At 48.1% G+C, this 22,196-nt stretch overlaps 1 protein-coding gene across 3 annotated transcripts in view; it reads left to right on the top strand.

Moving 5' to 3' along the window:
• The window catches only part of PALLD (palladin, cytoskeletal associated protein), a 389,315-nt gene that overhangs the window by 137,030 nt on the left and 230,089 nt on the right, over nucleotides 1–22,196 (top strand). For 2 of the 3 annotated variants that reach the window (XM_070045831.1, XM_060301374.2), the window contains exon 2: nucleotides 13,800–13,978. In XM_070045831.1, the coding sequence (XP_069901932.1) occupies nucleotides 13,800–13,978 (179 nt within the window). Of the gene's footprint in view, nucleotides 1–13,796; nucleotides 13,979–22,196 lie in introns of all 3 variants that reach the window. The other variant, XM_060301375.2, reaches the window with a different exon arrangement.

Below are 22,196 nucleotides of genomic sequence, written 5' to 3'. Positions count from 1 at the left end.
TGTGAAACAGCGTTCAGGTGTAGCTCGGACCCTGCACCTTTGTGCAGAGCAGAGTAAACTCTTACCTCCCCAGCCGATGAACTGCCAGAATGATAGGTAGTGAGGAAAGGCTTTCTCACAAGGTGCACAGACTTGAAAGGACTGAGTGAGATACTGGTCACTCTTCCTCTTCCCAAGCGACGCTTAGGAGCCCCAAAGAGGGGCGGCCGAGGCAGAGCTCATAGGCTCTGGACGTCCCCAGACACATATTGGGCTGTGGGAATCAGAATCCTCCACAAGACAAATTTCGAGTATATTGTTCTTTTCCTGCACAGGACACACATGGAGGCCTTCTCAGTAGGGACATTTTTAAAATGCAAAAAGCACATATTTTTCTTTGCTATCCAAGCAGAGGAACTGTTAACCGTTTTCTGTAACTAGTAAATAGCGTTTGCTAAAGGCTTGCCCCTTGCCCCGCGAGGGCTTCAGAGTTTTTTGTCTTGTTTTGTCTTATGCCAAGTCTTCAAGTCCCTCTGAAGTTCACAAGCTGTGTGTTGTGTGATCACAGTAGCTTCGGGGCGTGCAGAATATAAGCTTTCAATAATGGCATGCAGGTGGGGGTCAGAAAGGAGAGCTTTCTCATCATGGAAGTCTATACATTTTTCAAAGAAAAGGGTTTAAGTCTGCATCCGATTGTAACATTAATTTTAACACTTTTTAGAAATGTAGCCTGTTGGGATGAAATACCTGCTGTAGGTAATTTGCTCAGAAAAGCCCACTGCAGCGGAACCTGCCACTTTGTTTGTTGTTCAAACAGCCAAATAAAACGAGGTGCGGTCGGTCGACCCGCCCTGCTCACACCCGCGGCCCCTCCCGCCCTGGTGCAGGTCCTCCAGTCTCGGAGCAGGGCCGGTGGCTGTCCCGGAAAACAGCTCACTTTTCTGCACATGCAAGAGTCTGTATTCACTCCAGGTTGTTGGGAGGAAGGGGACAACTGCTGCTGTGGACCACCTGTGTGGCTGTAGTCAGAAAGGTAACTGCAAACAGCATCTCCAGGGTGTGTGAGGCTCTTCCCGGAACTTGATTCCAGGCGTGAGTCAGACCTTGAATCCAGGGGTGTTTGTGGGGGGGGTTGTGGCCGTGTGTGTATGTATGTGGTTGTGTGTGTGTGTGTGTGTGTGTGTGTGTGGTGTGTGTGGTTGTGTGTGTATGGTTGTGTGTGTGTGTGTGGTTGTGGCTGTATGTGGTTGTGTGTGTGTATGGTTGTGTGTTTGTGTGTATGGTTGTGTGTTGTGTTTGTGTGTATGTGTGGTATGTGTGTGTTTGTGTGGTTGTGTGTGTGTGGTTGTGGCTGTATGTGGTTGTGTGTGTATGGTTGTGTGTGTGTGTGGTTGTGTGTGTATAGTTTGTGTGTGTGGTTGTGTGTGTGGTTGTGGCTGTATGTGGTTGTGGCTGTATTATGTGCGTGTGGTTGTGTGTGTGTGTGGTTGTGGCTGTATGTGGTTGTGTGTGTGGTTGTGTGTGTGTGGCTGTGTGTACTGCACGTGCGGAAGGCACTCTGTGTCTAGTTGCTGCTGATGGGAGCAGACCCCCTGCCAGCAGTGAGCTTCCTTCCACCTCTGACCCTTCTGTGATTGAATAGTCTCCTTGGAAAGCTGGCGTCTGCACACGCGGCTGGAAGGCACACAGAGTGGGCTCAAGGGATGGCGTTGGGATGGGGTGGCTTTGCTGGGGGTCCCCTGGGAAAAACTTACCTTGGAGCCCCATGTGTGCACAGGGTCCCTGAGCAGGCCGGCATGCACGTGAACTTCACACACGCGCGCTCTGCTTTCCACGTGTCTGGTTCCTCAGCGCCCACGTCAGCTTCACGGAGGCTGGGGAGGCTGGGCTCATGAGGTTCAAGGTACGGGAGGTCCTGAGGCCCCAGCCTCTGCCGAGGAGCCGCCTGCCCCGGGCTGCCTCTCATTCCCCTGCGGCTGCAGCTCCCTGGGGATGAGACGGGAGACAGAGAAGGAAGCCCTTTCAACCCTAAAAGGTGCAGCTTTTCCAGAAAGGGGTGCCCCTGCGTCTTCTGCCCCTCAGCACCGTCAAGGCCGGAAACCGGGGGCCAGCTCACACACTGGGAAGAGTGGGAGGTGAGGCCTCCTGGACCTTGCTTTGAGGAGGGGTGTTCGCTTGCCGAGGGGAAAGCCGTCTTCAGTGTCGTGGTTTGTCACACGCAGTTAACTCTGGGGCTTTGCAGGAGTCGGAGCAGAACTGTTCTGTGTGTGTGTTTCCACCCATCCGTGGGGTCGAGGAAGCAGGAGGGCCCACTGCCCCGTCCCTGCCTTCGTTTTAGTCCCTTTGGGATTTCCTAATTCCGAGGCAATCATTGTATGGAATGGACAAGTTCCGGAAGCACAGAAGGCTGTGTTTCTAATAAACCACCTCCCACTTTATCCCCTTTGGAGTGCAGCTGGAGCTGCAACAATAGCTAATGACTACATGCTGTACCTGCAGCAACAACGTGGCTGAAATCGCACCTCTGCTGTCTGGTGAAGCCGTCTCCTCCAGGTTCCCAGGCTTGGAAGGTTTGGAAACATCCAGCATGTTTTCATCTTGCAGGTAGCTTTGAAGCGACTTGTCAGGTCAAGCTGACTGAGTTTTGTGCTTGCATAGATGATCAGTGAGGATGAACCTACTTTTTAACCTGGGAATTGGTGAATGAGCGACAGGAGGTTTGGGGACCTTTCTCCCCTCGTGTTCCGTGAGACTTGCTTTTGTCCACTCGTGGGAGTGAATCACATTTACAGAGTGAAAATAGCCACTAAAGCCAAACCCACACTTTCACGTTGCTCTGGCAGTGAAGTCTACACGGCTTTGCTGGCCACAGTCCCTGTGTGCTCCTGTCATTTCACTCAGAAATGCCCTGACTTGGACATTATATTGTATGGTCACCTTGAGCATTTTCCAAAGGCAGGGAAAACCCAGTAACTTCATGTGCCATGGCACAATGGCAGCTTGTCAGAAAAAAAAGGGGAAGGAAAATTCTTAGAGTTAATAGTCAGGGATAGTTGGGAGGTTAGCAATCAGCGTGTCACATTGACTCCTAAGAAAATGATGTTTAAACATAGCCTGTGAAATCAAGCATGGCAAATATGTCTCGATTCAGGTGCCAAGTCTAGCCAACTGGGAGTGGCTGCCCAGAGAAGGACTCAACCCGTTCTGTGGCTGGTGGAAAAAGAGGCATCTCACGCATGCCATCATGGGCACTGGAAGAGGCAGTCGTAAAGGGGAGGCAGGTATCAAATGTCACTGTCGTAGGGTTAGATGGGATCTGAGTGATGATTCAACCCAGTGTGTGTCCACATCACGCTAAATCTTCAACCTGATCCTCGAGGCACATGTTCTGTGGTCCAGTAGGATTGAGAGTGATGCCTGCCATCTTTCTGTCTTGGAAATTCAGTGCACATTGGCACACAGTGCTAAAAAGTTATATAGTAAAAACAGATGTTTAACTTGGTTTCCCTGGTGTTCCATAAACCTATAGGCCGCAGAAGACTTTTTCAACGGTATCTGCCCACTGGCTGCAGAACTACTTTCTAGGGACACATTGGAGGAAACGGGGGTCTAGTTCATTCCTCACAAACAAGGAAGCTCAGCCCCAAAGAGAGAAGGACTGGGGTCTTGTTCAGCTGGGCTGGTCTACGGACCAGGCAGAACCAGAACCGGACTGCAGACTCCCAGCCCTAATCCGCTAACTACCCTCTCAGTGTGGAACCGATTAGAAGCAGCCTGAGGTTTTAATAGTTTCTGGCAGCACACGGACTTGGTGTAAATTCCGCTTGCCTGTTTTTACAGTTGTGTGTTAGGGACAGTGATTAAATATTTTGCCTGTTCAAAGTGTCCAGACGTGAGGCGACCTCTCATGGTCAGAACAAAACAAGGTCAAATTATTTTTGAAGTTTCATTTTTTCTGGGCTACTTGATCCCCCGCTGCCACCCCACATCTTTTATCCTCCTGTCTTGGGAGATAAAGTGATGATTAGAGATTTGAATTGTTAGACGTGAGTCTGGTTTCAGTTCAAAATCTATTTTATCATTTCCTGGGCTTTGAATTTCAAAGCATCAATCTATTTATTGGTCTCTTTTGGACCCTAAGGTTAAAGTACATCTGTTGTCCACACAGATTTAGCTGTTGGCCCTCAAGCTAAGCGGTCACGAAATTATAGCCATAGTAGATTTAGCCAAGGAATAACTTCACTTTGGTCTGCCTGTAAATCCACTCGACAGAATAAACATGGTGTGTCTTGTGGTTCATGGGAACACATGTAAAGAATTAACAAATCTTTGGTGACAAGACAAAAACTGCTCCATAAAAATTAACTGGTGCTTAATTGACGATGCGTGAAGTGAGATACGGGCGCACGGCCTACCTGTGAGCGCAGGCTTGAGCGGGGTTCGTGCTGGGCAGAGGTTGCCAGTTTCATGTTGGTGATTCTCCAGCTCAGGGCAGAGAGCTGCCCTTCCTTTGGGAGAAAGGGCACCTGGAAAACGGAACCATTGCTGAACCACTCTTGTCCCTGGTGTTTTCTCTACCCTTTATTTCCATTATATGAGCATTAAAGAAGCCGGTTTCTTCCTTTTCTCCAAGCACACGCTTGCATGAAGCCACGTGGCTGCTTGCGCTTCGGAGAAGGGGCCGCTGTGGGCTGGATTTGCCTTTGTGCGATCACCACTGACACCCTTATGCAGATGACTTCTTCTGAGAAGTACGAATCAGTGGAGAAGCAAAGCAGAAAACTTTGAATGTAACTCGGTTTCCCCATGAGCGTAAGGAAACTGCCTTATAAGAGAGAATGAAAACTCAACTGTTTTTAAAGGCTTTCATTTCATAAGGCCTCCTTGTTTCAATTAACTGACTTCGGAGATTTACCGTTTTCCTTAGCAGCGTTGGAGAATATTAGCCATGCTCCACTGATGAAGCTTTGTAAGTTTTATAAGTCAGATTTGTTCGTTTTAAAAGCCACATGTTTAAAATACAGGGTGCAGAAAATTTCCATGACACATCGTTGTGGTACAGAAAAATAAGGACACCAAAAGAAACTGTGAGTCCTAAAATACATATTTCCTTTTAAGTGATAGTACTGGAATAGATATTACTAGTCAGCTTGGAAGCCGAGTGCTGCTATATGTGGTTTTTTTAACATAAACTATCCGTCTCCCATGCTGGGAAGTATAAACTCTACTTTGCCAGTGGATTTGTTAGTTCCTCTCATTTAGCAGTTGAATTTAGTGTCATAAAAACCAGCACTCTTCCCCTGTCTTGGAAAACCAGAGTGTTCTGAGCTTGCCCAGACGTATATCCCAGCTCCAGTATGCAGTTCTTAGCCAGCCTGCCAGGTGCCAGGGGTCAGAAGGGCAGGAAACAAGGAAAGCCACATTGTAAACGCTAAAATTGTCCTACGCTGTCCAAAATGGAAACCTCTGGTGGTCTCCATAGACAGCCACTTGCTCAGAAGCAGCTGCGATGCCCCTGATTTTGCTTATTCTCCTGACCCCTCTCCACCCCAACCGAGGAGTTCCCAGGACTGCAGTCAGATGCAGGCGGTCTCCTCCAACATCGGACTCAGACCAAGTCAGCCATTACATTTAACCTCACCTCGAAATGTAGAAAGTGAACAATTAAATAGGAAACTCTTCTGTGTAAAACACCTTCTTGAATTTCAGTCCTACCACATCCTGCTGGTGCCGTAATAGGAACCTTGAATTTCTGGCAGTGTCTCATTTTTTAGGCTGGAACGTTTGAAAAAAATCCCGAGGAAAAAAAGACAGGCCACAAGAAGAAATATACATGTGTATGTATATTAAAACGTTGTTGATTTCAAAATCCAGCACAGAATAATATAAAGAAATACGCCATCGTATAGAGCTTTAAATGCTACAGTCCTTTTTTTTTTCTACGTGTTATAATCCTTTATGAATAAAAAGGAAAAATTCAAGACTCACGAAGTCCATCAACATTATCCTGTCTCTAATAAATTGATTTCAACCCAAGTATTCTGTGTATAGCAAGCTGAATCTGTAAGCTGGAGGCTGTAACCAACCTTGAAAGATTTTGAAGCAGTACCTGCTTCCATGTGGTAGGAAAACCCAATTTCATTAGATGAGCTGATGTCTGTACTTGGGATTTCTTCTCCGTTTTCCCTACTACTGGTCTCATGAGATGAAAAACCCGGTTTATCTGCCATCTGTACCCTGGTCAGTCCCTGGGTTGGAATTGAAGTGCAGTCAGCCCCTTGATGGATGAATAAATGATTGCTTGATGAGTGAATGGATGAATGAACGAGACCGCATCTCCTAACCCGTTTACATTTTATTTCTAACTAATGCAGGGTTATTTTCACACCCCATTTAGTGGCCTCAAAATCTGACAACCAGTCTCAACTGGGTTGCTGTGACGTGGGCATCTCTTCATTCTTTTCACTGGGGATTTACCAGGCACACGGATGGGCAAGGTTTGCTTCTCAGCTGCTGTCGGGTGGCAATTACATAGCAGCTTCGTGGCTCCACAGAGATTAGAGGAAGAACCAGGAAACTTTGTCACAGCTTGTTTCTATCCATAGTAAAAGGCTCCATGAAAGGTGAAACTACAAGTATTGAGGAAAAGGAAATGTGCAGATGGTCTGGATTTAATCGTCCGTGTTCTGTAGATAAATGGGAGCTGCCTGTATCTTCAGTACAATGACAACTACTTCACAAGGTTGTGGGAAGGTAAAACGAGGCCGTATTTGCAAAGCACGTAGCGTATAATAGGCATTTAATAAGGATTCATTCTCTTTCCCTTCATTTGAGTCAAATAAGCCCTTAAGAACTATCACTGTTCCCAAACATTTTATCACCTCATCCTAGCTGTGAGATTGTATTATACGTGTTTCCCATCTTATAGTAACAGATTAGAAGTATGACAGGAAGCTGAAATTTATCAGAGGTACAGAATGGGTATATAGATAGCTGGATTTGATTTTCTAATGTGCTGTCCAGTGTCCTGTCCACTAAATAAATGGCTTCTGGGTATTAGAAATGGGATGAAAAAACGTCCAGGTGCCCTTCCGCGGAATTCTACCCGAGTAGGCTCTGTCTTAGCACAGGACATGTTTCCACACGGCTGCATCTCAACCAAGGTCTCTTTCCACTCTCACCTTGTAATAAATAGAAGCAGCTTTCAGGATCTGCAGGGAAGTGAAATGTGTTTTCTAGGATACCAAGGTGAGGACGGCAGTGTGTTCCATTACAGGCTTGCGCTTCGGTTGCTGTGTCGCCTGCCACTCCGAGGCACTCGGTTCCACTAGCTGAAGACATTCTGATCTGTTAATGACGTCTGCCTCGGGACGGGGGGGGGTGGGGGGTGGGGGGGGGTGGGGTGGCGGAGTGTCACACCCGTGCCGTGCCTTCCCCACACCCGGGCTGCGTTGATTTTGTGTGTTTACGTCGTAGCTTGTCTTAAGCCGCGCTAGCAATAAGAATTTAATGGAGGATAAATTGCAGGTCAAAACTGAATCAACAGCCCTGACGTTTACCTCTTCTTTAAAGAATAGTAAGTGTTTCGAGTTCTTTGCCAGGAAGCTGATGGAAATGTTAAGAAATTTAATGAAATAAAGTGACTTTAGCTCATCCGCTACCTCGTGGTGTCCAGACTTCAAACCTTCAGGATTTCTTAGGTCACATAAGAAGGTGATGTGTCTTTGATCGGCTACAGAAGAGTGGAGAAGACCGGTTTCCTCCTCTGACATATGCGTGGAGTTGATGATTTTGAGTTTCATGCTGTGCCTTGTAGCTGCACTTCAGTTTGAGTAGGTGAGAGCAGATCAACTTCCCTCTGTGGACATCTTCAGGCAGAAATGACCAGATACGACTTTGGCAGCCCCTCCCTCTGCCGAGCACAGGCTCCAGACGCGCAGGCTCAGTGGCCATGGCTCACGGGCCCAGCCGCTCCGCGGCATGTGGGATCTTCCCGGACTGGGGCACGAACCCGCGTCCCCTGCATCGGCAGGCGGACTCTCAACCACTGCGCCACCAGGGAAGCCCCATAGGTGTTATTTTAACGACTTACCTGTTCCAGCCTGTCTTCATTTGTAAGCTTATTCTTCTCTGATGAGTTCAGTGTATGAAAAAGCAGGTGTTGTCATCATTCAGGTGTGGTGAGGCTGACAGGTCAGGAGGAGATGCCTCTGAAACGCTTGTATTACTCACAGGCCCCAGAGCAGGGAGCTCCCTGCGCCATGGGGTGGGGGAGGACAGGGGGTCCCCAGGGTGGGTCGGGAGGCAGAGTGGAAGGGGAGGGGGGACCTTCACTGTGTCCCTGCAGGAAGGGTTGGTGGGTGGGGCAGGGGGAGGCCCCGGGGCTGCTTTGAATGGGGCCATCAGCTCTGGACTCGGGGCTGTCCTGCTTGTCACTGCCTGGCTGTGGGCGTTAGAGCAGGTGCACGGTGGCCGAGTGGGAGGGCCTGCGGGGGTAGGGGGATGGGCTCTGGGTTGGTGAGTCTTACTGGAAAGGAGCCTGAAGGTGTCACTCACCGTCTCCAGGAACCCGCAGCCCTGAGAGGGGCCACGTCTCCGGGTTCAGCCAGGCCAGCACGTCAAAGCGTCAGAAACACAGACGGTTAAAGACGTGCCAAGTAGGTGCCGTGTGCGGACGCGGGGCTGGAGCTCACAGCCCTGGGGAGCTGCGTGAGCACAGCCATGAGGCCGGGCCCCGCCGAAGCCTCTGTCCTCGTGGGAGAGAAAGGCAGGGGCAGAGTTCATTCCGTAGAAGGTGAAGGACTCAGTGGGGGTCATGACAAGGTCAGGGACCCGATGTGGGTGCATAGCCTCAGAAACACCGCGATATGCTCGGACCCTTCAAAGAAGCAAAGCCGTTCATGACTTAACACCTTTCATCAAATAATTTCCTGCATCATTTCTTGAAGTATTTTTCATGCATTCACTAAATATACAACCTTTTCATTTCACCAAGAACCTCAGAATTATGAAGCTTTATAGCGAGGTCTCCTGTCCTCAGATGAAGAGCCTGGACCGGGAAGGTGAACGACTTTTCCTACGGTCTCTGCCGAACATCCCTGTGAGGCCACTGCAGCTCCAGCCGTGAACCAGACACACGTTTATGTGAACAGTGGCTGGAGCCATGGCCCTGCCTGGTGCCCCAGGGAGGCCCCCCATCTCGATATCTGTAGCCTCTCCCCTCCTTCAGGCCACACCGTGACAGCCCCCATCCCGACAGTGTAGAACTGGCCCTGTGGCAGTTCCTGGGCCCATAACGCTCTGACTTTCCCTGATGGTGTCGAAGCCACAGAATGACTCACGTTAAGTCTTAGGCTTGCTGCCTGATTTAGACAAATTTAGTCTTTTGTCTGCGCTATTTCTTCTACGTGCTACAACCTAAGATGCTTTAAAAATGTCGTCCATGGAGCTGGAGAACAAAAAGCATGAGTGTTTAAAAAGCAGAAGCCAGGTCATCCCTGGGGTTTGTAAGCACCACCCGCATCACCACGTGCCATGTCGGTGTCACGAGGCACCATCCCCAAGACCAGATAGGTGTGTTAGGCTGTGGCCAGCGTGCATTTGTACCTGAACCTTTTTGCCAGTGTTCAGTGTAGTTCAAGTGCTTTATTGTGCTTCCCGATCATGTCCTTCAGGCTTACACTTATCATCATTGCTCAGATTATAATCGGTCTTTTTTTTTTGGTCTGTACCACGCGGCTTGCGGGATCTCAGGTCCCCAACCAGGGGGTCGAACCTGGGGCATGGCAGTGAAAGCACCGAGTCCTAACCACTGGACCACCAGGGAAGTCCCAGATTATAATTGGTCTTAATTCATTTTTTAAAAACCGCAGGCTCTATGGGATGAATGTGCCAGAAAAGCATCGTGCAACATAACACGGGATGTTAGCAGATGCAAAATGAGAAAGAGTCGCATGGCCAAGTAAGATGAATGAATGCTGGATTAAACAACATTAAACTAGTTTGTTTTCTGCAGGACTTCTCAGGGCCTTTAATAAGAAAATCTTAATTACATGAAGGAGCGATATATACATATACATGTACATAATAGGTAGCATCTTCCAAATCTGTTAGGCCACAGAGCCTTCACCGTTTGTTTTTTTCTTGGGCAGCATATTCTAAAGTAACAAGTGGCAGGTAGTATTTTTAAAGCACCAACTAGGTGCAGTACACTATGGATCAGTGAAAGAGGGTCCATTTCCCGGATGAGGAAGTAAGGCCTAAATGCATTAGGCCTCAGATAGTGATATAAAGAAACACCACGGAGGATAGGAAGTGACATAGTATCAATTGCCAAGTGAATAAGGCTACAATTTTGTGAGTGTAGAGGAGAGAGAAACAAACAGAACATATTTTTGCAGATACAGGACACATACAATACGGCTTCTCTGCTCAAGAAGTGATGATGCAGGCCCCGTGATGCAGGCTGGCCTGGTCCATGCGTGACAGACTGGAACTGCTTCCCCTTCACGTGAATGTGAATCACTGGGGTCTGGACCGACTCAGTGGGCTTGGGATGGTGGTCGAGATTCTGCGTTTCTTTTATTTTTTTAAATTTTTAATTTTTTTATTGAAGTACAGTTGATTTACAATGTTGTGTTAATTTCTGCTGTACAGCAAAGTGATTCAGTTATATATATATATATACTTTTTTAAAGTATTCTTTTCCATTATGGTTTATCATAGGATATTGAATATAGTTCCCTGTGCTATACAGTAGGACCTTGTTGTTTATCCATTCTATATATAAAAGCTTATATCTGCTAACCCCAAACTCCCAATCCATCCCTCTGCTACCCCCTCCCCCTTGGTAACCGCCAGTCTGTTCTCTATGTCTGTGAGTCTGTTTCTGTTTCACAGACAGATTCATTAGTGTCATATTTTAGATTCTATATATAAATGATATCATAGGATATTTGTCTTTCTCTGTCTGACTTACTTCAGTTACTGTGATCATCTCCAGGTCCTTCCATGTTACTGCATGTGGTATTATTTCATTCTTTTTTATGGCTGAGTAATATTCCATTGCATATATGTGCCACATCTTCTTTATCCATTCCTCTGTCGATGGACATTTAGGTTGTTTTCATGTCCTGGCTATTGTAAACAATGCTGCAGTGAACATTGGGGTCCATGTCTCTTTTTGAATTATAGTTTTCTCAGGGTATATGCCCAGGAGTGGGATTGCTGGATCATGTGGTAGTTCTGTTTTTAGTTTTCTGCGAGACCTCCAGAGATTCTGCATTTCTAACAAGCTCCTAAATGGTGCTGATGCCACTCCCTGGTCCAAGGACCACACTTTTCCTGTAAAATCCAGATAATAAGTGTTGCAGGATTTGTGGGCCGTGCAGTCTGGCCCAACAACCCAGCTGTTGCTGCAGCACAAAGGTGGCCACAGACACTGTGTTAGTTCAAGGGCACGGTTGTGATCCCCCAAGACTTTGTTTATAGACTCTGAAATCTGACCTTTATATAATTTCCATGTGTCACAAAATAACTCTTCTGATTTTTTTCCTCACCTTTAAAAACATGGAAACCATGGCTTGGCTCACGGGCCTCAGGAAAGCAGGTGGTGGCCTGCAGGCTGTGTGCACAGCCTGAGGTCAGGGTGTCACAGCCCTGGGGTGGCCGGCAGGGGTGTCCCAAGGAGCTTATCTAACCAAGGCAATCAATCGTCCTCTCTTTTAAACCTTAATTGTGTTTTTTCATGCCTCATTTTCCCTCTGACAGTTGGTTCTTATCTTTTTATGGCAGTGTAACTCACCCTAGGTAACGTACAGACACCTAGACTCTGGCCGGTTCCAGAGTCCACCAGGCTCGACTCTTCCAGGCCTCTAGTACCTGACATGGTGCTGTCCACGTGGAAGATGCCCGGCAAGCGTGTGCTCGGTAGAGCTGAGTCTGTTGAAGGCACCTTTCGCTTGCTTGTGAGGAGAGCAGCTCCAGGGTGGGATGGGCACCGAGGGTGAGGGGAGAATTGCAGGGAGCAGAGAGGAAGCAGGTCATACATGAGGGCTGCATAGGAAACGAGAACTCCATGCAGATACCTGACAGAAACAGGATTTGGATAGGAACATGATAGAAAAGAAAACCTGGGCCAAGTTATAGGAAAGCAGACAATAAAGATCTAAAGGTTAGGGAATGGTTCATGTAGGGAAGAGTGTCGAGTGCTTTCACCTGCCACAGGATAAAGACTCCATAGCTTGCCAGGGATGAAGAGATCAATTAAAAGACTTCAGGTCGAGTAACACTGGAGCCATAGACAGTTCTCCGGGCGGGGGGGCGGGGTGAGGATCTGGCCTGTGATTGTGCAAAGAGCAGAGAAGGAGGGACTAGAAAATGGTTCTCGGCCAGAATGTTCTCCAGGACTTTACGAAAACAAAGGAAATCACAAACTACTCAGAATCATGAAATACTGCCCTTCTCAACTGCCTCAAAAGCAATATACCTTGCATTGCATTAGATGCTCAGTTGGCTGGGTTTTTTGTTGGTTTTTTTTTTGCGGTATGCGGGCCTCCCATGACTCACAGGCCCAGCCGCTTCGCTGCATGTGGGATCTTCCCGGACTGGGGCACGAACCCGCGTCCCCTGCATCAGCAGGCGGACTCTCAACCACTGTGCCACCAGGGAGGCCCTTTATATGGTTTTTAATTCCCGAAGTCATGTCTGTTCTTTTCCAAATATCTCGTACTTATTTTTTTAATATAGTTTCTGGAGTTAATATGCTAAGTATTAGCAAACTGGCTTGTTTTATTAACTTAACTTTCAGACTAAATATAGACAGAAGCCTATATTATGCTATCTAAATGCAGAAAAGGTTAGTTTTCACTGACATAAAAAGGATGCCAAGTCCAAAGAATTTTATAGAGGATCAGACTCAGGGAAAATCTCTCAGTGCTGATTAAGAGCTAAATGGACAATTCTGTCCCAGAGAATTCAGTCCTTTTAGTTGTCAGTGGCACGTTCCTTTGTATTTCTTTAAAACTAAATCACGTTTGTGGGGAGGAGGGTTAGGGCAGCTTTGTATTTTTTTGTAAAAATCCTGTTGAGAGTTTGAGGTGCTCAGGGAATAAAGGAAAGGGTGTGAGGGGGAACCCGCATAGAAACAGTCTGGCCACCTGCCACCTCCCATACCAAGGGCCTGGTCGATGGGAAGGGGTGAGACCAGCAAGAATGAATTACAGAGCACTGCTGCCCCTGCCCGCATCATGGGGGCCGGGCACGCTGCTGGAAGGTTCTCTAAATATCAGAAATGTGGAAGGCGTTAACTCTGTTCCTGCCCAGCTGACCATGTCAACAGGAACATTGCTGCCCAGGGTCTGTAACATGACAGTGTCTCCCTTGATACTGTACCTTAAGTATTTTGAGCACAATGTTTATATTACTTTCATATTTTTCTTTAGATAAGAACAATAGATAAAATTGTAATAGACGTGAGAGGCACTGGTGATAAAACATTTTTGTAAGACACCTGGAACTTGTGTTCCTTTCATTTTGTAACTGAAATGGTCTTTCCCAGTGTGATGATGTCCCCTATTTCCAGGCTGATGAAATGTACAAGGTGCTTGACAAAGAAAACCCATGGGAATTGTCTAGCCATGCATTTCATGGTCTCAAATGTAATAGCATTTAGTAAGGTTAGTAACACGGACACAGGGCTTTTTTTAATCAGACAGGCATCTCGTTACATAGCATCTCGCCTTTCACTTCTGCTTTATTATTTTAAACGTCCCCTTTTCCTTTCTCTCCCTCCTGTCCTGGGACTTCCGTTTGGCCAGCAGATGGTTCTGTGAGGGGATCGAGCTGCACGACAGTCCCGACATCCAGATCCGCTGGGACGGGGGCGACCTGCACACGCTGGTCATAGCCGAGGCCTTTGAGGACGACACAGGGCGCTACACCTGCCTGGCCGTGAACCCCGCTGGTTCTGACACCACATCGGCCGAGGTGTTCATTGAAGGTACCCAGGGATGTGGGGTGGGGGCGTGGGGTGCCGAGTGGGCAGGGGCCCATTGCTTCTTGTGAACGTGGTTTTCCAATGTTGTGAGTCAAACCTCACTTGTCCTCCAGGGCAGATAAATCGAGTGGCTCTGACACTTGGGTGTACGTCTACGTCGACAATGTCTGATGTCAACATTTGTTCCTTCTCATTTAAAACATTTCAGCTACGTGAATTTATTTAGAATACTAAGTGTCCAACTTATTTCTGGTTTCTCTGGTGGCCGAAGAATGTGGGCATATTAAAATACTAGAAATACTAGACCTGTCAACCAAAGTTAAACTCTCAAAGACTTAGGAGATCATTCACAGGGATATTAAGCAGTTGAGTATTTTTAAATGTTCTCATTTCTATTAGATTCTAGAACTTTTCCTTTTTTGTTAGGATGCTGCTATTTCTGCTGAGTGTACCATGGACTTGTAATCACTAGGTCAAAAAATTTCCAGAATCAATGTTGCATTAAAGAGGGGTGGGCAGAGAGTAGAATATCTCTATTGTTCTAACAATTCATTTTTGACGAGACTCAGCATATAGGGAATTAGAAAACTTGCTATCAAAGTATATAGTTTACATCACTGTTGCATTTTTATCACTATCAATCACTTAAGTTGGAAGTGGCTTAAACACCAGTATTCTGTGTCCCTAAAGCCATAAATTGGTGAGTAGCCTTGTAATTGCTTGCATTTAAAAATAGTAGCTGGAACGCAGAGAGAAAATTGAAATCCTCAAGGTCTCCAGTACCTTAATCTTTATCTTTTTACTAAATTTTTTTTTACTCTTTAATAGCACTAAATTTCTTTGTTTTTTAAAGTAGAAGAAAGCAAGATGTGAACCATTATTTATAGCCCTTGTAAGAACTGGCAAAAAAAATAAATTAGTTTTAGAAGTAACTGTTACTGCCAACTAAAACTATGTGCCTTTACTTTTAATAAAAGGGTCCCCTGCGTTGTCTTTGAAAGCGTCTGTGAGCTCCTTCGGGGACTTTGTTCTGCTAATAAGAGCAAACCTTCTGTATTAACAAGTGATGCTACATGGCAGTTACATGTACACACACGTGCAGACACGGTCATTTAAACCTCACCATGAACCTGTGAGGTGTTATCAGGGTCCCCTTTTACACATGGGTAAACTGAGCCTGGGGAGGTGAAAGGGACCTGTCCAAAGTCACTCCAGGATTTGGACCCAGTCCGTGTTACTCCAGGGCCCATATCCTATTCGCTATGTCACATGTATCTCAAAGTGCTAAATGAACAGGAAAAGAATGGCAAAAAGATTTTTAGCATTTAATAAGCGAGCAGTGAGTATCAGTCATGGGCTGACTGTGGAGCAAACTTCTTGAAGCATTTTAGAATACAGAGGAGGAAAGTTCAACTTCCATTAAAAAAAAAACAAAACCCATTTGCTAATGATGGTCAGATTTGTCTTTCAAAACCAAGTTCAACTAGAGCTGCTTAAAATTAAATGCTTTATTTGCTTTCAAGGTTGCTGGAAATGGGTACTTCAGTGTGGATTGCTTCTGTACTACAGACATTAAATCACGTCAGTTTTACGTACTAGTTTACCAACTCGATTCAGCCACGTTTATTAAGGCCTTGCTCTGTGCCAGACAGTGTGGTGCAGATACGATGGGGATGGGCCCTGCTATCAAGGAGTTCCCAATCCAACAGCCCAGATGGACACATTTTTTAAAAAAAGAATATAAAGTAAGTGATGTTATAAGTGATATAACAGATATCTAAAGTGTTATAAGGATACAAATGAACTTAAAAGATTAACTGCAAGGTATATAAGACACACTAACTTTCATAGAATAAGAGGAACTATTTCTCTGCCTTGGAAACCACTTCAGGATCTGACTCTGGAGGTCCAAAACATGAATGCCATGGCCTTTAACTTTATTTCATTAAATTGAGCTCTGCCACGTAGAAGCCCCTGCAGTGCAGTCCTCTCCTGCCTTTGGGGTCTCTGCATGAACTACTTAATGTGGGAAAAGCACCCCCAGTTCTACCTGCCACGCGTGGTCCATGCCCAGGGCTCCACAGAGGTGGCGGGTGTTCCCAGTGTCCCTTTTTGCACCTGAGGACCCTGCACTGGCTTAGACGGCCCACCAGCTGCGGGTCTGGCTTCAGATCTTTGTGCTGAGGAGAGGAGGGGTCTGGGCAGAGCCGGAATAAAGAGCCCTTAAGCATGAGCCTCCTAAGCCTCCTGGAAAGTGCGTTAGGAAACTGGCTCATCGTCCCCATGAAATATGGGTGATAACTTTTTTAAAGCCTGATTTTGCTGTATTTTTATCCCTAAGAACAATTACGTGACATGGAAGAGAATTTTACATAAATTCTTAGGCTCCTATTACGACTGAAAGGAAGAAGTGTTTATGTTTTCCTTACTGCAGCACTAAATTAGACTTAGGAATATCTCTGTTGTCCCTAAACCACATTGCTGTTGCTATGTCAGCGTGCAGTATGGGGGTGGAGGTGGGTACCAGAGGGTAGGAAGTTTTCTATAGATTTAAAAACCTTGAGGAAACCTTCCCTAAAAGTTTAACAACCTACTAGTTGGAAACTGTCTAAATTTCACTGCCTTGTGCAGCAACTTTTAGAATGATAACGAGGAAATTTCAGTTTAAGAACAGTAACTAAGGGGCTTCCCTGGTGGTGCAGTGGTTAAGAATCCACCTGCCAATGCAGGGGACACAGGTTCGAGCCCTGGTCTGGGAAGATCCCACATGCCGCAGAGCATCTAAGCCCGTGCACCACAACTACTGAGCCTGCACTCTAGAGCCCGAGAGCCACAACTTCTGAGCCTGCACTCTAGAGCCCAAGAGCCACAACTTCTGAGCCCGCGTGCCACAACTACTGAGCCTGCGCTCTAGAGCCTGTGTGCCACAACTGCTGAGCCTGCACTCTAGAGCCCGAGAGCCACAACTTCTGAGCCTGCATGCCACAACTACTGAGCCTGCGCTCTAGAGCCCGTGAGCCACAACTACTGAGCCTGCACTCTAGAGCCCGTGAGCCACAACTGCTGAGCCTGCACTCTAGAGCCCGTGAGCCACAACTGCTGAGCCTGCACTCTAGAGCCCGTGAGCCACAACTACTGAGCCTGCACTCTAGAGCCCAAGAGCCACAACTGCTCAGCCCGCGTGCCACAACTCATGAAGCCCATGCGTCTAGAGCCTGTTCTCCGTAACAAGAGAAGTCACTGCAATGAGAAGCCTGGCACCGCAACGAAGAGTAGCCCCCGCTCGCCGCAACTAGAGAAAGCCTGCGTGCAGCAACAAAGACCCAAGGCAGCCAAAAATAAATTAAAAAAAAACCCCAAAACCAGGAACTAACTTTTATCTCCTAGTTTTAACTAGGAACCGAGCCGTGGTCTTCGTTTTCACCTGGATTATCTCATTTAATCCTTACAAAAATCATCCCATTCTGTGGCTGAGGAAACGGCAGCTTAGGGAGACTTGTAGGGCCCCAGACCTCACACACACACACTCACACTCCCCTGAGCTTCAAGGACTAAACCCAGTCAGTGTGACCTCTTAAGTTTGAATAGCCACAGGGGAAAATGCAGGTGAACCTTGGGTCTTGGGGCAGCAGGGTCGTCATCTGCATCCAGTAACAGGCCTGGGATGTGTGCCTGGAACATCTCAGGACACCACTGAGCTTTTGGTCATTGGTCACGTGTTCACTGAAGGTCCCCTGGAAGGCAGGCGGTGGGCCAGGCACTGCGTGGGGACACTTGGCAGGACAGGCAGGCCTCGGTCCTCGCTGCGCCGACACTCCAGGAAAGGAGGGACGGGCCGCCCTCATAAATAACCCCAGCCCCAGCCAGCAGGTGCTGGGGAGAGAAGAAAGGTGGGTGAGGGTAGGGGGAGGAGGGCCTCCCTGAGGAGGTGACGTCCGACCTCAGTCTGGACTCTGAGAGGAAGCGATGGGGAGGCCGATGGGGCAAGTGCTGCAGACAGAAGTAGGGGCGAGGCTTGGCAGGAGGGGCGGGTGTGCCCAGGAGCGCAGAGGGTGGCAGCTGGGCGGCAGGCAGCTCACGCGGGTCGTGGCGCCTTGTGGTCACTGTTAGCCGGCCGGCCTTTAATTCTACCGAAAATCGCCAGTTGCGGAGCGTTTAAACTGAAAAGTCAGACTATCTGATTTCCATTTTTAAACTGAAGTTTGGCTTGTAATCGGGAGCCCGGTGAGAAGCGTGCTGTGGCAGGACCGGACGGGGCTGGCAGGGCTGCAGGAGCACGCCGTGTAGACGGGGGCAGAGGCAGGCAGACTGCAAAGCCACATGGCGGGTTAGGTGTGGGCTGAGGGGCCATGGGAACGAGCAGACCCCGTGGATTTCGGCTCCACCGTTGGGCATCTGTGAGGGGGGGCGAGGAGTGGGCTGGGGCACAGAGGGACGTAGGTGATCCGTTTGCACAGCCGCATTTGGACGGCCGAGTGGACACAGGTGTGGGCAGGTGGCCATGCGGGTGCAGTGAGCGCCCAGGGCGAGGACGTGCACTTGGAGCTCAGGATGTAGATGGTAACCGAAGACACGGGAATGGGCGGGACCGCGTCTGAGCCTGGGCGACCCTCCGCACGCGAAGATGCTCCGGGAGGAGGTGCCGGCGTAGGAGCGTGAGAGGAGGGCCCTGTGGGCGGGGAGGCTGGGGGGGGCGGGTCGGTGTTTGAGAGGGGAGGGCCGTGCAGCTTGGGCCCCCCGCTGCCGGAGGCCAGCGCTGAGGACAGGAGGGGCAGGTGTGGTTGCTGTGGGGGATGTTAGTAAGAGGGGCTCGGAGAGCCTGGAGGGACCAAACGCCGCGCGTCTGCGGGGCCCGGAAGGACGCACGGGAACGCGTTGGGGGGCGCCAGGGAGGTTCTGCCCAAGCACCGGCAGAGCCAAGGGTCGGTATCTAGACGGGAGCGCCGGGTCAGGAGGCTTTGTGAGCCTGTTTGCCTGTGGGTTTTCGTAGCAGGATTTCTAGAGTATATTTCCATGCTGATGAAAACGGTCCAAGCGAGAAAACGCGGATCCTGCAGGGGAGTGGGGGGAGTGTGAGGTGCCAGGGAGCCAGTTCCTGGAAAAAGAGAAGGAAACGGCCTCCGCCCACAGTGTGCAGGTGGCGAAGAGCTGCTCTCAACAGTTGCACGGTAGAAATGGGACAGGTGAGCACAGACGTGTGAACTACACGTGGACATCCCACGTTTGCATCCCTGCCGCCCCTCCTGACCCTGTCGTGGACGGCACAGATCTTTACAGCTCGGGGAGCACCGAAGGGGGCAGGAGGGGGGTTCCCAAGTGTGCGATGAGGAAGCTGGGTTACACCCAACCCTGACCCCGTGGTCGGGGAGTTGAGCTGAATGGGGGTGGAGGGGACGGCATAAAGACGGTGGGGAAGGGCAGGAATTCCGAGCGTGGCGCACGCCGGCAGACCCTGTGTGATGTTTATTTGTAGGTTCTCCAAGCTTGTCACAATCAGATAAGACGTGTGCCCCTTTTAAGTGACATTTCAAAGTGTGTGGAAATGTTATACAAGGAACGGTCCCTGTGGCTGCAGCAGGACAAAGCCGATCTGAGCGAAAGTTTCCTTCTGCTGGATCTGGAAGACTTGCTGTGAGAAGCTGATGGAGTCTAAGCTCAGCTTTGCGCATTCTCCACAGTATTCATTTTTAAATATCCTTCCTGGTATTTTCTGGCCAGCCCAGCTCCCAGCTCCAAGACCCAGAACCGCGACTGGATGGCTCTTTGCTTCAGTTTCTCCATCTCTGCCTGGAGAAATTGATGTTCTCGTAAGAAATGAGTGAGTTAATCACCTAGAGGGGGACCGACACACAGTGTGAACTATTGTTGCTGTTATAGAAATAGCACATTTTCATTTTAAAAAATCTAAAACATGGAAATAAAGATATAAAAGTCATGTGTAATCCCACCACCCTGTGTCCACCACTCTTAAAAATTTTTATTGTTCAATCTTTTATCTAAATGTGTTTATTATAGTCTACATACTCTTTGGTATATATTTTTTTAATTTAATTTAATCCGTCATGAACATCTATGCCTGTCATTGCAGTTCTTTAAAACTCATTTTAATGCTTTTATAGTCATTCATCATTTATAAATTTTTAAGTCATTGGCATTGCTTCAATTACTCTTATCTGAGACAGCAAACGGTTGTTTCTGGTAATTATAGCAACTGAGAAAGGAGAGGGGAAAAATGAGTAGTGGGAGTGGGGAGCAGAGTGTATTTACGCCTTAATTTTGAAAAACAAACATGGACCAAACGATGAACTAACTCCATGGCTGGATTCACTAAAGTCACTCAGGGACTTAAAATGTAAATATAAATAAAGATAAATAGATAGTTTTTTTTAATGGTTAATACCTGCTTTTAGGAAGACTTCCTATTTTCTGAATTTGAAGCTGTATTCAGTTTGCTTCCACTCAGAAATATAGCCTTTTCTATATTGCTAAGGTAGATATTAGATTGACAAAAATAAAAATAATTAAAACATGGTGTTTCCATGAATATGGGGGAAATGGGCATTTTGACATACAGTCGTCCCTCAGTATCCGCAAGGGGATTGGTTTCAGGACCCCCCAGGGATACCAAAGTCCAAGGATGCTCAAGTCCCTTATCTAAAACGGTGGAGTATTAGCATATAACCTACGTAAACTTTAAATCATCTCTACATTACTTATAATACCTAATGTAATGCTATGTAAATAGCTGCTGGTGGGCAGCAGAGGCAAGTTTGCTTTGGGGAACTTTCTGGACTTTTATGTGTATATATTTTTTGACCTGTGGTCGGTTGAATCCACAGATGCAGAACCCGTGGATATGGAGAGCCGACTGTATCTGTATTTTACACACCTTTCTGGGGAGATGTTTAACATGGAAATAAATATATCTGTTGATAGTAGAATGAAACAAATTCTGGTAAATCGCCACAAATGTATTCGAAGCAGCCATTAGAAAACTATAAAGCACGTTTATTAACGTGGAAAGGCACTTCACAATGTATTGAGTGGGGAGAAAACAGAAATTGAACAGCATTATGTCATAATATTATGTTTATTATACATGTGCACAGGGGTAGACTTCAGCAGGATACGATCCAACGGGTCTGGGTGGTGGTATTCCGAATGATTTTTTTCTTTAATTTTTGCTATTGTGCCTTTTCTGGGTCTTTTCCTACAAGGAAGTATTACACGGGGTAAGTTTTTAAAATGGTGAGGGAGCACCTTTTAAAGGCAAGATGGGAGGCTCACGGTTGTGACTTTCCCGCCTGCTCTCCATCACTAGAGCAGCTCAGGGACCACCAGCATTGATTCCCCACTGCGTGGAGAACAGTGTAGACACAGGTGACCTGTAGGCAGGTGAACAGTTGATGAGCAGACGGGCAGGGGGTGACCACAAGTGCTGGGACCCTGCCCCTTTTAGCTGGGATTTGAGAAACAGACACGGATGAATGTGCCCCTGAGCCAGGGGTGTTCTCCCCTGCCCAGCAGGTGCAGAGCTGGGGACCGAGGGGTGGGGACAGAAGGGGAGTGAGGGGGGATCGCCCTGGGGGAAAGGGGCCTCAGAGCAGCTCTGTCCCCACCGCAGGTGGGAGGTGACATTGAGATCCCAGCAGGCTCGGTCAGGTGTGCAAAAAGCAGCAAGCGCATCCTTATCCAGTGGACGTGAACCTCTCTGGTCCTTGTTTCCTGGCAAGTCAGTGAGGAAAAAGCCTCAACAAAGAGCGAAAGCGATCATGGCTTTTTAGTCATCAGAGGGGATTTTCCCAGTGATCTAAACGTTGGGAATCAGATGAATAATAGCTATTCCTCTCCCCGGCTTCTGGCCGCTCAGTGTCTCTGGTGCCATCCTTGGGGCCTGCCTGCTTCCGAGGGCTCTCCGGGGTCTGGGGGGCTGCCCGCCCTCGGGCCACGGTGACCTGCTGACCCCAGCCTGCTGGGGTGCCAGCGTTTCTCCTTGTCTGTCACCTGGTTTTGCTGCTTTGCTGTTTGTCTTGCTCGGTTTCCCTAGTTCCTCCTGCACAGGTAGTTTGCCCCTCAGCCACGCTCGTGCCCAGACACCAAGTCCAGCCGCGCTGGCCGGTGTGAAAACCCACCCTCTGTCCCTGGCCTTCCCCCCCCCCCAAACCCGCAGCTGCTCGCTCGTCCCCCAGCTCACCCCCTGTCACTCATCCCAGCAGAATCA

This window comes from Globicephala melas, chromosome 6 (genome assembly GCF_963455315.2).
Source record: "Globicephala melas chromosome 6, mGloMel1.2, whole genome shotgun sequence".
Lineage (NCBI taxonomy): Eukaryota > Metazoa > Chordata > Mammalia > Artiodactyla > Delphinidae > Globicephala > Globicephala melas.
Note: the sequence above shows the minus strand (reverse complement) of the source record. Positions and strands in the feature narration are given on the sequence as shown.